The sequence below is a fragment of the Mastigoproctus giganteus genome, chromosome 11, assembly GCF_048544385.1.
Source record: "Mastigoproctus giganteus isolate SK-2022 chromosome 11, ASM4854438v1, whole genome shotgun sequence".
Lineage (NCBI taxonomy): Eukaryota > Metazoa > Arthropoda > Arachnida > Uropygi > Thelyphonidae > Mastigoproctus > Mastigoproctus giganteus.
In genome coordinates, this window is record NC_143585.1 from 111,232,130 (window position 1) to 111,246,265 (window position 14,136).

Sequence of the window (14,136 nt, forward strand, 5' to 3'; positions counted from 1 at the left end):
TGAGATTCTGTCAGAAAAAGTACATGGGGTTTGGCAGACTGCAAGTGGAAATGGACATCGTTGAGATTAGAATTGAGACCACGTATATTTGTGAAGTGAATTAGAAGTCCTTGGGAGGTTTAGATCTTTTCGCAGATAAGCTTGCTCTATTAGTTTGACAATTCATGGTGTATTCAGTAGTAAGGAAAAGTAGGTGGGACATGCTGTATGAAGTAATGAAATTTTTGGATATGGCGTACATGTGGTAAGAATATACCCATATCCTTGACATAACGTGGCCTCGACAATGCTCCCCGCATACACACTACTCGGACTCCCTCCAGTCACTATCTGGCAGAGTAGAGGCAGCAAGATTATACACTAGCTGATCCGGAAGCTTCCTAGAGAGTTACCAATAGGTTCAGTCCGGTGTACTAACTAGCGGCCGGCCTGCGAACACCGTTTTAGAGCTGTACCCTCGAAATGTAAGGAATATTGGATCTCGCCACGACGTTCATCATAACCTCAAAAGTCATCAATCATACTGCATGATGGAAGAGATAGGGAAAGGTTGACCGGAACTTAGCTCTAGAGACTAAACATGGGTTCCACCATTTCAAGCCTCCAATAAGCAAAGTGGTGGTATTTCACCGGTTGATGAGAGTCATCTACCACCTAGTACTGCCTGGTAACATAGAGGGGCGGCGTTCCTCCATGTGGTGTGGGCGCCACACCTCGACCCCTGCTTACGTTGGGTCACACCTGGGTGGTCACCCGCCATGTACTTGTGCATGGAGGTTATACCCAGGATTACTAACAGTCCCACCAACGTGAAGATGCAAGCAGAGGATTTGGCTGTCACAGACCGTCCAGACTTCGCCGAAATTGGGTCCACTTGACTTGAGTGTCACCCGAATATCAGGTAAATGGTACGGTTGAGGTGAGAAGCGAATGTCACTCAGTAGGCGTTATAAAAATCGACTGTGGTAGCATTCTATGTATTGCCGCCGCAGCACGCTAAAGGCTTACCGCAGCGAATTTCGTTTTCCTCTGAGCCAACATCAATTTACAAATCTATCCTATTTATTGTAAAGTTTATGACCACTTTTAAGAAAACACATTTGGTTTTATAACTGTAACAAAAATGAAACAAAGACCTCCTACAGGCGCCAATGGCCACAAGTATTCACTAAAAGGATAATTAATTCCAAATGCTAATGTGTAATTTCAGAGGGAAGGAGGTCATATATTTCAGCTGCTGTTTAGCAGTAAATGCTTAAAAATCTTCAAAAATGCTTTTACTAATTTTTTTAAAATTTATTATAGAGAGAGAGACTAACACGCGCTATATGGGGTTAATTTTACATGTAATTTCGTTTCAAGGTGCAATGTTTTGCAAAAAAATTCGTAATATAGAGAAATTCTTTAAATAGAAGTTCGTAATAGAGAAGTTCCACTGTGTGTGTATGTATATATATATATATATATATATATATATATACAGGGTGTTTCAGTTAAATGTTTCAGAACTTCTAAGAGGGGTAGGGTACATCCTGACAACTCGAAATCATATAGCAATGTGGGGTCAGAAATGCTTTCCTGAAGCGGTGTTGTACACAGAAGCACCATAAAAAGAAGAGAGACCGTAAGTGAGAAATCGTTTTAATAATACATGAAAAGAAGCAAAAGGTACATGGATTAAAGTAAGTGTTCGAAGTTTCTTCCACGGGCTACAATGCACGCCTCACATCTCCGACGCATGGACATCCGAACATTCCGGAATACTCTAGGCGAATTTCGAATTTCTTCGGCAGCTACTGCGATTCTTGCAACCAGCTCCTCAGCATTGTCAACAGGGGTGTCATAAACTAGCGATTTCATATGACCCCAGAAATAAAAATCAAGACATGATAGGTCGGGTGACCGAGCAGGCCAACGCACGGGACCACCACGTCCGATCCACTGTTGACCAAATGTGACATCCAGGTAGTTACGAACATCTCCGCTATAATGGGCAGGGGCTCCATCGTGTTGGAACCACATTGTCTGTTGCGTTGATGCAGAAATCTGTTCATCTCTCAAAAGTTGTGGCAATACTTGCTGCAGAAAGATCAAGTAGATAGGTCCGGTTAGACGACACGGTAACAGGTAAGGTCCGATGAGGTGATCTCCCATAATACCGGCCCATACATTGACCGAAAATCGAATCTGTGCTGCACGACGTCGTATTGCATGCGGGTTCTCGACCGCCCAGATATGGTCGTTATGCGTGTTGAAAATTCCTTCCCTTGTGAAGGATGCCTCATCAGAAAACAACACTTCAGCAGGAAAAAGGGGATTTGTAGCACATTTTCCAAGGTACCACTGTGCGAAAGCAATACGAGGTTGAAGAAACTTCGAACACTTACTTTAATCCATGTACCTTTTGCTTCTTTTCATGTTTTATTAAAACGATTTCTCACTTACGGTCTCTTTTCTTTTTATGGTGCTTCTGTGTACAACACCGCTTCAGGAAAGCATTTCCGACCCCACATTGCTATATGATTTCGAGTTGTCAGGATGTACCCTACCCCTCTTAGAAGTTCTGAAACGTTTAACTGAAACACCCTGTATATATATATATAATCATATCAGCAGTACTGTTGATATGATAAAAAATTATATTTTCAAAGATAGACACATTATATATAAGCTTACAAAGTGGCTGGCCCCCTGGAACCATTTGTGGATCAAACATCAGTGCCCAATCAGGAATTAAATTTAATTTTACAAAAAATTATATTTTTAACGCAAGTGATTAACTTGTGGACATTCTAAAGGTTTCAGTGTAAGAACTGTTCATGCCAACTAATTACTTGTGTTAAAAATGTAATTTTTTTGCAAAATTAAATTTAATTCCTGATAAGTACTGTGTTTGATACACAAATGGTTTGGACAGCCACATTCCGAGTGGGCAGGACTGGGAGTGCACATGCTCTTTGAGAAGACTAGGGTTCAAGCCCCTGACTGCTATATATAGTCAATCTTCCAACCAGCACTGGATCAGTGTGGCAGATTGTGGTCCATTTCTCTCAACATGACTTGTTTGAGGAGGCCTCCATCCTGCAGTGGATTGATATTGGCTGTAGATTTTTTTTTTTTTTTGTTGTTGTGACTATCTTTGAATATATAATTTTTTTTTTTTAATCATATCAATAGTACTGTAAGCACTATAATTCTAAAAAGTTTTCATAATCACAGCTTCTTTTTATCAAATAATTTTGCATCCCTGACTAAATGTTGTAGGTAATTATGCATAGCAACATTTATTACTATTTTGAGATTCATATTACCACTGCTTAATATGATCCCCAGATTTGTTATAATGCAATTTATATTTCAAAAAATTAAAAAGCAAATTTTTTTACAGGTTGGAGCTAGCCTATCAGGTTTTTTGTGGAAAATTGTCATATCCAAAGTCACCATTACCACCACCACCTTTTGGCCACTGTCATCATTGTGTGCCAGGAGATTTTCTCTCATGCTGTCTTGAAATTATTTTACTCATATACCAGTAGCCAGGATTGACAAAGTGTGCAACCAATTGAAAAATTTTTCTAATAATATAGGCAATCCATGACATCAGTATTGGATTGCCTATACAGCAAAGCCTCGATTAGTACGAATAATGAATCCTGCAAAACCATTGTATTAAATGAATTTATACTATTTTAAGCTATTATAACACACAAAATTTGGTAATTGGTCCCACCCCAATGAAAATATGCAATAAAAATTTTTAAGCACAATTTTTTATCTGGTTATTAACGTATAAATTACCAAAGGATAATAAAAATGTATTTCTGATACAGTTTATTATAAACTAAGCGAAGAAAACGTTATTACATTTTATTAAAATATTTTAACAGGCTACATTGAACTGTCTTCTCTTTATTTAAGTCTTCATACATGTGCTTGTAATTGTTGAAAACTTTATCCATATCTCAGCAGACTTGTATGTTTCAGTCGACATTGGGGTCAGCATCCATAACTAGTTGATTTAAAGCTTCCAGAGTTTGAAATATTTTTTCATATTCTTTGATGGTGAACTCTTTCATTTGCACATTTTCTACTTCTTCATTAGCATTGTTGGCTTTTTCAAATGCACACTGTTCAACTAAATTAAAACGGTCTCCATCAGTCATTTCTTCCGGGTGTGATTCAAGCAAGTCATGGACATTTGTAGTGTCCACTTCATCTAAACCAAGCCATCTTCCAATGTCTGTTATTTCTTCAACAACAGCTTGCACTTGAGAGGGAAAGCCATCAAAATTATTTTCACAATGAGGAAAATTTGTTTGCACACTGCACGAATTTTCCTTTCAGTTAATTCTTCCCAACCATGGGAAGTATTTTCAATTGCATCTTTGATGCTATATTTTTTTCAGAAGTCAGTTAAAGAAATTGCATTGTCACCTGTTGTTTGAGCAATTCCCTGTGCAAAACCTTTTCTTAGGTAGTAGGGTTTAAATGTTGTGATTATTCCTTAGTCCATGGGCTGTGATAAAGATGTATTTGATGGTAAAAAAAACCGACTTTTACATTCTCACACAATGTACCAAGTGTAGTTGGATGACCAGGGACATTATCTAAAATCAATAATGCTTTAAAGTCAATATCATTATTCTTGCAATAATTTTCAACAGCTGGGCAAAAATATGTTGAAAATCAGTCTTCAAAAAGAGCTTTGATAGACAAGCCTTCTTATTTGAATGCCAAAAAACTGGAAGCGATCACTGATTATAGCACCTAAGAACACGAGAATTCGATGAACGATAAAGGAGCACTGGTTTCAATTTAAAATCTCCTTCTGCATTTCCTCCCAATAAAAGGGTTAAACAATCCTTAGCCATTTCATATCCAGATTGACTTTTTTCTCTTTTGGAAATATAAGTTCTGGAATGCATTCTTTTTCAAAATAATCCAGTTTCATCAACATTAAAAATTTGTTGGTGTGTATATGTATATCCACCTTCCTCCACCATTTTCTTCAAAATATCGGGATATTTACCAGCAGCTTCTTTATCTGCACTGGCAGACTCTTACCAGTAATTTTAACATCATGTAACTGAATTTGATTTCTAAAATAGTCAAACCAACCACAATTTCATCTGCATGTTTTATAATATTACGTACTGTAGGTTCATGCATTCCAACATTTTTGCCTATTTTAGAATTGCTGTCATCATATATATGTTGTTTTATTACATCAGATTTTTGTTCTAATAACAAGGCTCCTCTTTTTTGCACTTGCATTATTTGGACTACAAGTATTCTTCCATTTATCCATATTTGCTAGGGCCAGTTTATCAAAATTTAAAGTATAGTACTGTACATGTATATAGGATAATAAGCTGCAACATGTCTTCACACTACAATATCCATATGCAAACTGACCAGTGAGTGTTTAGTTGGTGCAATGCGGTGTGAGTCATTCCTAACCCATGTGTAATTTTTGCTGCAATATGGAATAAAAACTCATACTAACCGAATTTTGACTTGTATTAAATAAGGTGTGGTATCATTTTAGAATTCGCACTAAATCGAATTTTGTACTATTCAAATCCATACTAATCAAGGCTTTGCTTTATTATTATTAGTTTTGGATTGCCTGTATTAGGCTAGCAATGAGGTTTCCTCACCTTGCATGAAGGTTACCTAGCAAGAAACTGTATGTAGCCATCATACAGCACTCCTCTGCTTTCGAAGATGAGCTGTTCGGTGCAACTGAAGATATGAGCCCCGGAGCAACTGCAGCAGAGATTAAAGGGATCGGGGCTATGACACAGAATAGTTACTAACTTCCTGCAGCGAGTCCTTTATTCATGATAAGCTGTATAAGTTAGATTTCCACATTGCCTTTGAGAAAACAATAATCTAAACCCATATGCAGTTTGGATAAATCTTGAAAGAGTGTGACAGTGGCTTTTCACAAGTGAGTGCTATGAAGTGAGATGCAATTTTTTGCGTAATAAACAAAAAAAAAAAAAAAAAAAGCCCTCTGTATACGACGTAGAAAGTTTTTGTTATTTTTTTGTTTCTTCATTAGTAAACAAAAGAACTCCAGCGGAAGTTAATTTTCATTTAACATGGAGTTGCCAGGGGCACATTAAGATGCATTGGTATTAGGAAGGGGATGGGTGTTACCTGAAATACCACAAAGTAGATATTTCTTGTTGAAGTTGTTTTAAACTGATCAATAATATTATAAGTATTATAAAACTGAAATATTGTTTTAATAAATACAGTAACTTATAATTAATTTTTTTTTTTTTAAACTGTTATTGTAATGTTGTATGGCACAGTACTGCTAGTATTTATCATCTTTTTTTTCTGCTATCAGTGGTGTTCTGTAAGTAAATATATTTTTGTTTATAATCTAACTAAACTCACAGTGTCCAGGAGAGAGCATGGTTGTGATTAATGTTTATGCTTCATAATGAGTTGAATTGGAAGTGAGGTTCCTTCAGGGATCAGTTCTGATTTGTTATTTGGTTTTTAGGAGCATTAGCAACTAAAGCCATATTGCTCCGGGAATATGCGGTAGTCATTCCCTGACCTTTCCGCATTCTCCGTATTTGGTGGTGATGGGCTCGAACCCCGGTCTAATCAAGAAGCGTGTGCTACGCACTGCTGCTCCTTCCCACCTGGCTACGGAGGCGCCTGATCAGTTCTGAAATCATTTCTCTATCTAATTTTATTAAATGATATTAATGTGGATTTTTGCATGCATGGGGTCTTAGAGACACTGCTTGAATTTCAGAAATTTTTTGCTCTTCAAACCTTTCAGAAAAAGTGTTTAGTTCAATTTTTTCCATTGAATTTTCCCGAACCCTATTAATTAGGCAAAAAGAAAAATGTAGACTCAAGTATGAAATGCTATGAAGCCTTTTTAGTTTATTCTCAATATAAAGAAGTGGGAGTTACCTTTGCTAAGGCTTACTTCAGAAACTTCCTCATTTGCTGGATTTTTCCAACATGCGAGGTACAGAATTAGCTAGTGTGCAGTAGCTGTAGCTGATTTGTTCAGAGAACACATGTAATTTACAAACACAATACACATAGGTATAGACTGGGGGTAATGTGGATTTATTAACTCATTAAAAATACTGTCTGGAGACTAAAAAAAAAAAAAAATGGTTTAGTAAGTTTAGAAATAAAGACTAAGTTGTACTGATGTATATTTATCCATAGATAACAAAACAAATGGAATTTTCAACCACAATAAGACATATTTATAGGTCTTTAATGAAAATAATCACTTAGTTTTTTCTGCACCATTTTCGAACTTTGTTTCTTTGTTGCCATATCTCTCACTCTTTGCAGCAAGAGTAGTTGAGTTGGACAGCATTCACTTTGTTGCTCATACCAAGCCATCACAGTCTCTAGCATGGTGAATGCCTCAGCATGCACAGGCCCAGTGTTGATGTCATTTTCTTTGTCGTTGTCTTCATCTGTATCATTTTCAGGAGCTCCAGTTTCTTTCACATTCACAATTTCATTTTCATTTAACTCAGGAAACCCTGTAGCATCAGTATCATTTTCCAGCCCTGCTCTTCCATCACATTCATCGCAATCTTCAAACCCAGGGATTGACTTAAACAAGTTGATCATCTCCTTCAGTTCGATTCTGCTCATCTCCTATGGTTTCTTCTGCAATGGGCTACAGTTTTTTCTGAGCATTTTTTAAATTGTGCACAGTGAGTGATTCTCGCGCGGCAGCCAACATGTAACAGTTGTCCTTGAGAGTGAGCTTTTTTTTTTTTTAAATTCTCTTCAACTTTTCAATGACTCCTGGTCCATCAGTTGGAAGAGTCAAGAAACATATTGTGGAGAATCATGACCTTAAATCTGTTGTAAATTTTGTTTAATGTTTCCACTGAAGAATGTGATGGCTCTTTGTCTAGAATAAGCAAGACCTTGCTGATTTTGCCTTTCGTTTATAATACTTCTTGACATTGGGATAAACCAATCAGTAAACACTTCTGAGTTCATCCTTGCATTTTGTGCGCTTTATAACTGACAGGGAGGCAGGAGACATTTTAAAAACAAGGGGTTTCTTTGATTTTCCTATCAACATCAATGGCAAAGCATGAGCCTCATTGGCATTAGTGCAACCCATAGCTGTAATTCGCTCTTTACTCACCTTAAACCTGGGAGCAGGTGTTTCATGGCAAGATGCAAGGGATTTTTGAGGCAGTGATTTCCAGTTTATTCCAGTCTTGTCAGCATTGTATACATCATCTTTGGAATATCCTTCACTTTCCATAAGATTGATATATTTTATTTTAAATGATTCCACTGCAGCAATATCACAAAGTAAAATTTCCCCTTCACTGTGAAGTTCTCTAATGCCGTTCCATGATTTAAAGTTTTTTAGCCAGTCTGTACTGGCTTTAAATCTGAGGGACTGCCTATTTTTTTTGTTGAAATCCAGTACCTTTTCACACAACAAAGGTCCAGATATAGGTTCTCCTAAACTTTGTCTCTGTGTGAACCACAAATAAACGACATCTTCGAGGGATGGGGTCATTAGCTGTTCTCATATTTTATTTTATTTATTTATTTTTTTTTTTTTTGCACCATCTGAATCAAGTTTTGATGCAAACTTTTATTAAATTTTTTCCTTGTTTTTTTTTTTTTTTAATGTCTGTTATGGTTGACTCCAACCTCGTAAAATTTTGCTAATGGAGACCCACTTTTTTCCTTTTAAAGTCTGTTTAAAATTGCAATCTTCGATTCCATTGGTAAAAATTTCTGCATCCTTTCAAAAGAAGAAGAAAACTGTTTGGCTGTTGCATGACTATTCCACAAACACAGGAAACAACAGTATTTAATGAAACCACCTTGTAACCCAACAAGCAGTCCAATCACTTTGAGATCACCACAAATATACCAACCATAGTTATTGTAACATATAGCAGCAAGAATCTGGGACATGCTATCGTAAGTTTATTTCAGGCCAATAGCTTAAACAAGACGAATTGATGGTAAAGTATTTCCATTATGAAGCAATACTGCTTTCAAACAGCTTTGTCACATCAATGAACAAATGCCATTCAGAGTATTGTGATCAATATTCAGTTCATGCATAACACCAACAACGTCTTTGCAGACACACATGTTGTTTTCCATTGTAAAATATCTTGAAAACTCTTCATTTTGCTTACAGTATGTTTGTACCTTTGGTGAGTAAGTAATGTTTGTACCTTTGGTGAGTAAGTTTCACTGTTGTAGTCTGGGTCCGAGTAATTCAGCCTTCTCTTTGGGTAAGCCCAAGTCTCTGATCAAGTCGCTTAATTCTTGTTTGGTGTAGTGTGCAGCCTTTTCTTTTTCTGACTCGTGGTCCAAATCATGTGAAGTACGTGGTTCCATGAAATCTGGTAAAACAATTTCTTCTGTACCTTCATCACTACTTCCAATACCCCAAGATTTTGGTGGCACAGATACTGGCAGTTCTTTACCATCTGGCACTGGCCTAATTGCTGATGGGATATTTGGATATTTGATGCAGGGCTTGCTCTTTTTTTTTATTTTTGTCATGCAGAAATAGCAGTCGTTAAAATGATTCTTGGGCTTGCGCCGCACCATAGGAACGGCAAAAGATAATGCTCTCAGCTTGCCATATAACCACAGCCTTAAGTTCGTTGTACAAGTAATACAACTGATATGTGGATCCCAATTTTTTTTCTTGGTCACCGATCTTGCAGCCAAAGTACAATGAATATGCAAATTTTGTGACTGTATATTTTCTTCCTCTGAATTTTTGGGGTTAAGTGTCCACAAACATAGCAGAAGTTGTCTGGGTGATTGATGCAAGTTCTCTGATTTGTCTGCTCCATTTTAACAATGCATTAGCCTAAAAACAGTAAAAGCAATTGGTAAATTTGAAGAGAAGACGAATTCTTGTAGCGTAGTTTATCATACGCCGTATTATTGAACCGTTGAATGGTGTATTAAAATTAATAAAAATACTGACTTGTCTGGAAAAGTGCATCAAAATCAAAATATACTTTATTGCAAGAACAGTAATGATGTACTTCCTTAACTTTTAGCCCAATAAACAAAACCAACGAAAAGTTAATGTTTAAAAATTGAATTTCAAACAGTAATGATGTCTTTGTACAGAATCCAGTTATCTATTTATATCTTAAAACTGAGACATGATAGGAAATTTTTATGATTGATTTTAAATTATGTACATAAAACTTGACCAGAAACAGCCATTGATTTTCTGCAGGTAAAAATCATGTTGGATAGTAATCATTACAGTGGATTTTGGAAAAAAGTTATTCCAAATCTGTTGAAGTGATGGAGGCATGGAAACATTTTCAATTGTGGACCTGTATCGGAATCATAGCTTTATCTCTCAAAGAAGTAAAATTGTCAACATTAAATACATGTTGGAAAAATGTATGGCTAGAGTCAGTTTATTCAGGAAATATGGTTGACCCAGCAGAAAATTCAGGAAATATGGTTGACCCAGCAGAAAATGGAATCGGTGCGACAGTAGAACTTGCTAAGTCAGTAGGAGAGGAAGGTTTTGATGATATGACTACTGAAGACATTTAAGAATTACTGGTAGAAAAAGAAGCTGGCAAAGCAGATTTGCTGGAAATGGAGGTAAACCAAATCAATTCAGAGGATGATAGTGCAGATGAAAATTCTGAAGTACCAAATTTTACATTAAAAATTTTACTAGATGGATACATTTAGCCAAGCAATTATAATCTTATTTTTTGAATGCAGATCCTTTGACTGAAAGGAGCACAAAGTTCAAATGGAAGCTTCAAAAATGCTTAGGTCCATACCATGAAATTTATAAAAATCTATAAAGCGAAAGCAGACAAATCCAGATAACTGATTTTTTTTTAAAGAGAACAGAAGAGTCACGAAATATTGATGCTGCAAAAGAAAATTCAGAAGGTGAAGATGTTCAGTCATTACTAGTTTTAATAAAAATTCATTTTCCGATAGTTATAAAGAAAAATTGGTTCATTTTTGTTAAATTTTGGAACCTAACCATCCCTCTCCCATTTTGTAGGTGCCTCTGTAGCCAGGTGGGCAGGAGCAGCAGTGCATAGCCTGCTTCTTGATTAGACTGGCGTTCAAGCCCGTGACCACCAAATACAGAGGATGCAGAAAGGTCAGGGAATGACCACTGCATATCCCCGGAGCAATATGGCCTTAGTTGCTAATGCTCCTAAAAATAAGAAGTTGACAGTAAAACAGTTCAGTACATTACCAATATCTTATCTGAGTGTGCGCACTGCATAATAACAGGTTCTCCTTATGAAATAGGTGTCAGCATGATGGGACAGCAGATAAAAAAAAAATGCACAAGAAGAGTTGTCAAGAGAACGTTTCCATTGTTTTTCAAGCAGATCCAGTAAATTTACTTGCAAGGTTTGTGACCATGGATGACACTGAGGTTAATCACTTTCAGCCAAAAACATAGGAGCAGTCTAAACAGTGGAAACATAGCTATTCTCCCCACCAAAGAAAGCCAAGCTGGTAGGGTGATGGCATCAGTGTTTTGGGATGCTGATTGACTGGTGCTAGTGAATTACCTTCAGAAAGGCCAGATAGTCAAGGGGATGCATATTACACAGACCTTGTGAGACATTTGTGAAAATATCAAAGACAATCACCAAGGAAGACTCAGCAAAGGAGTTTTATTTCATCAGCACAGTGTGCCTGCTCACAATTCTGTCATTTGCATACCTGCACTGCATGATTGTGGCTTTGAAATCTTGGACAATCCCCATATTGACTTATTTCCTAATTTGAGAAAATACTTTCTGGTATCCAATTTCCCACCAACAGTGATGTCATTGTTGTAGTGGATGCATTTCTGAAGGTCCAAGAGAAAACTTTCTTTGCATCTGGAATAATCGCATTGCAGCATTGTCACAAAAGTCTCTTTACTTTAAAATGAACTGTGTTGAAAAATAATGTTACCAGACACCTCAAAATAAACTGTTCATACTCAGTCCACAAATTTTTCAAATGCCATTGGTATTACATTCTGAAGGAAATGAGTGAAATGAATGAGGGTGGTATATTTTCAATGGGTAGAATAAGATAGACACAAATACAAAATTGTGGGGGTAGCAGAAGAGTAGAGCTAAAGATATTTACTTTCAGGATGCATATTATAGATCATTGGAATGAATTGCCTGCCAATGTGTTTGAAATAGATAATTTGGTAAAGTTCAAAGTGGAATTTGATAGATACTTTTCACGATAGGAAGGTACGAATGACAGTGTTTTTCTTTCTTCTTTTGTTTTGTTTTTTTAGCAGTTTAAGAAAAACTGCTTCCTTGTATCATTTAGCCTATTATAATAATAGATCAAAGGTCATCTGGATAGTTGACCTACAGGAGGAGGGAAATGTATGGGTTGTCTATTTCCTTTTCTCTTATTATTATTTATTAATTATTTTATTTTGTTTTTTATTTATTTATTTATTTTTGACTTGAGCAGCATAAGCCTTAGGCTTCCTTGCACCACATGGCCGTTACTAATTCTAATCAGTAACGTGTCCCGCACAAAGTCTCTCTACTCTGTCTCATAGTGTTTCATTTACTGCTGCATGCTTTTTCTGTAGTTTCCACCCAATGTGGACATTGATTCATTGTCCAAATCCTAAAGTCACAGAAATAACTTCGTCTCTTCTCAATTTATATATTCTTTTATGAAACAACCTTCCTTCACATGTATTTCTTGAAAATCAGTTTATATAAATTCAAGTATATAATATCGGTGTAAATACACCATAGTTAACCCATATATTTGAGCTACGATTGTAGCGTAGAAGACATCGTTTTAATTGTATCTCATAATGTGGTTGCCTTCACAACAAGATAGCTACTATTGAATTACTTCAAATAAATAATGCTTCTCTAGTAGAGAAGGCTACTGTTATTTATTTTCAGCGGTACCACCACCCAGACGATCGTTTCGAAGCTGTTTGGCTTCGTAATCAGTGGGCGGGCAGGTACCCAGGTAATACAAGCCATCTCCATCTCAGTTGCGAAGTTATATCCACTTTATGAGAGATGCCAAAAACTGATGATGAAGCCAAACAGCTTCGAAACGATCGTCTGCGTGGTGGAACCGCTGAAAATAAATAACAGTAGCCTTCTCTACTAGAGAAGCGTTATTTATTTGAGGTAATTCAATAGTAGCTATCTTGTTGTGAAGGCAACCACATTATGAGATACAATTAAAACGATGCCTTCTATGCTACAATTGTAGCTCAAATATATGGGTTAACTATGGTGTATTTACACCGATATTATATAGTTAATTATCAAAACCCATAAGGATTATGCCTAGTGCATTTAATTTTCCAAATAAATTCAAGTGTAATGTCATTTGGACATTACAAAGGTTCAACTATCATTTATGTTTTGAGGGTTTTTATGTAGATAGTAATTGCTAGTGTCAACTGGTTTCAATTGAAATATTTTTGTAACCATTATATTTGTTATTTTTTACCTGGCATTTAATTTTATTAAAGCATAATTGCTTTAGGGGTTATATGAAGTATTATACAAGAATCCTGAACTTACTGATGCAATTTTGGGATTGTTTACTGTTCAGGTGAGTGTTATTCTTCTTACGTGTTCATTAAAAAAGTTAATTTAAATTATTTATGATGATTCTCTTATTTTTATTTATTACTTTGAAGCTAGTTCTTTTGTCTTTTACAGAAATTTTTTATTTGTATTTTATGTTTGCTGTATAGGCTTTTTTTTCTAATTTACAAGAGAAAGCAAAATGTGAGTGAATATGAGTCATATGACTATAAAAACTAGAATTAAATTCTTTATATATATATATCTCTCTTGCTGTAAAACCCATGATGCATGTTAAGCTGTAATTAGCATTGGCATATGATGCAAGAAAGCAAGCTTATTCAGCATCAGCCAAAAAAAAAAAAAAAACAACACGACCACTAATCCCATTTCACCCCTCCGTTCGTTCGAAATACCTGTCCAGCTGAGCCTTAAATTTGTTTAGACTATCAACTTCAACAACAAGTGAAGGAAGTCTGTTCCACAAACCAACGGCCTGTTGGCTAAAGGCAAATTTCCGCACATCTATCCGACA

General features: G+C 36.2%; 1 protein-coding gene across 1 annotated transcript in view; it reads left to right on the plus strand.

Moving 5' to 3' along the window:
• Positions 1-14,136, plus strand: part of LOC150078352 (Fanconi anemia group I protein homolog) — a 98,387-nt gene that overhangs the window by 54,792 nt on the left and 29,459 nt on the right. Inside the window, exon 6 of the mRNA XM_090384540.1 lies at positions 13,558-13,626. Coding sequence (XP_090240666.1) covers positions 13,558-13,626 — 69 coding nt within the window. The remainder of the gene's footprint in view (positions 1-13,557; positions 13,627-14,136) is intronic.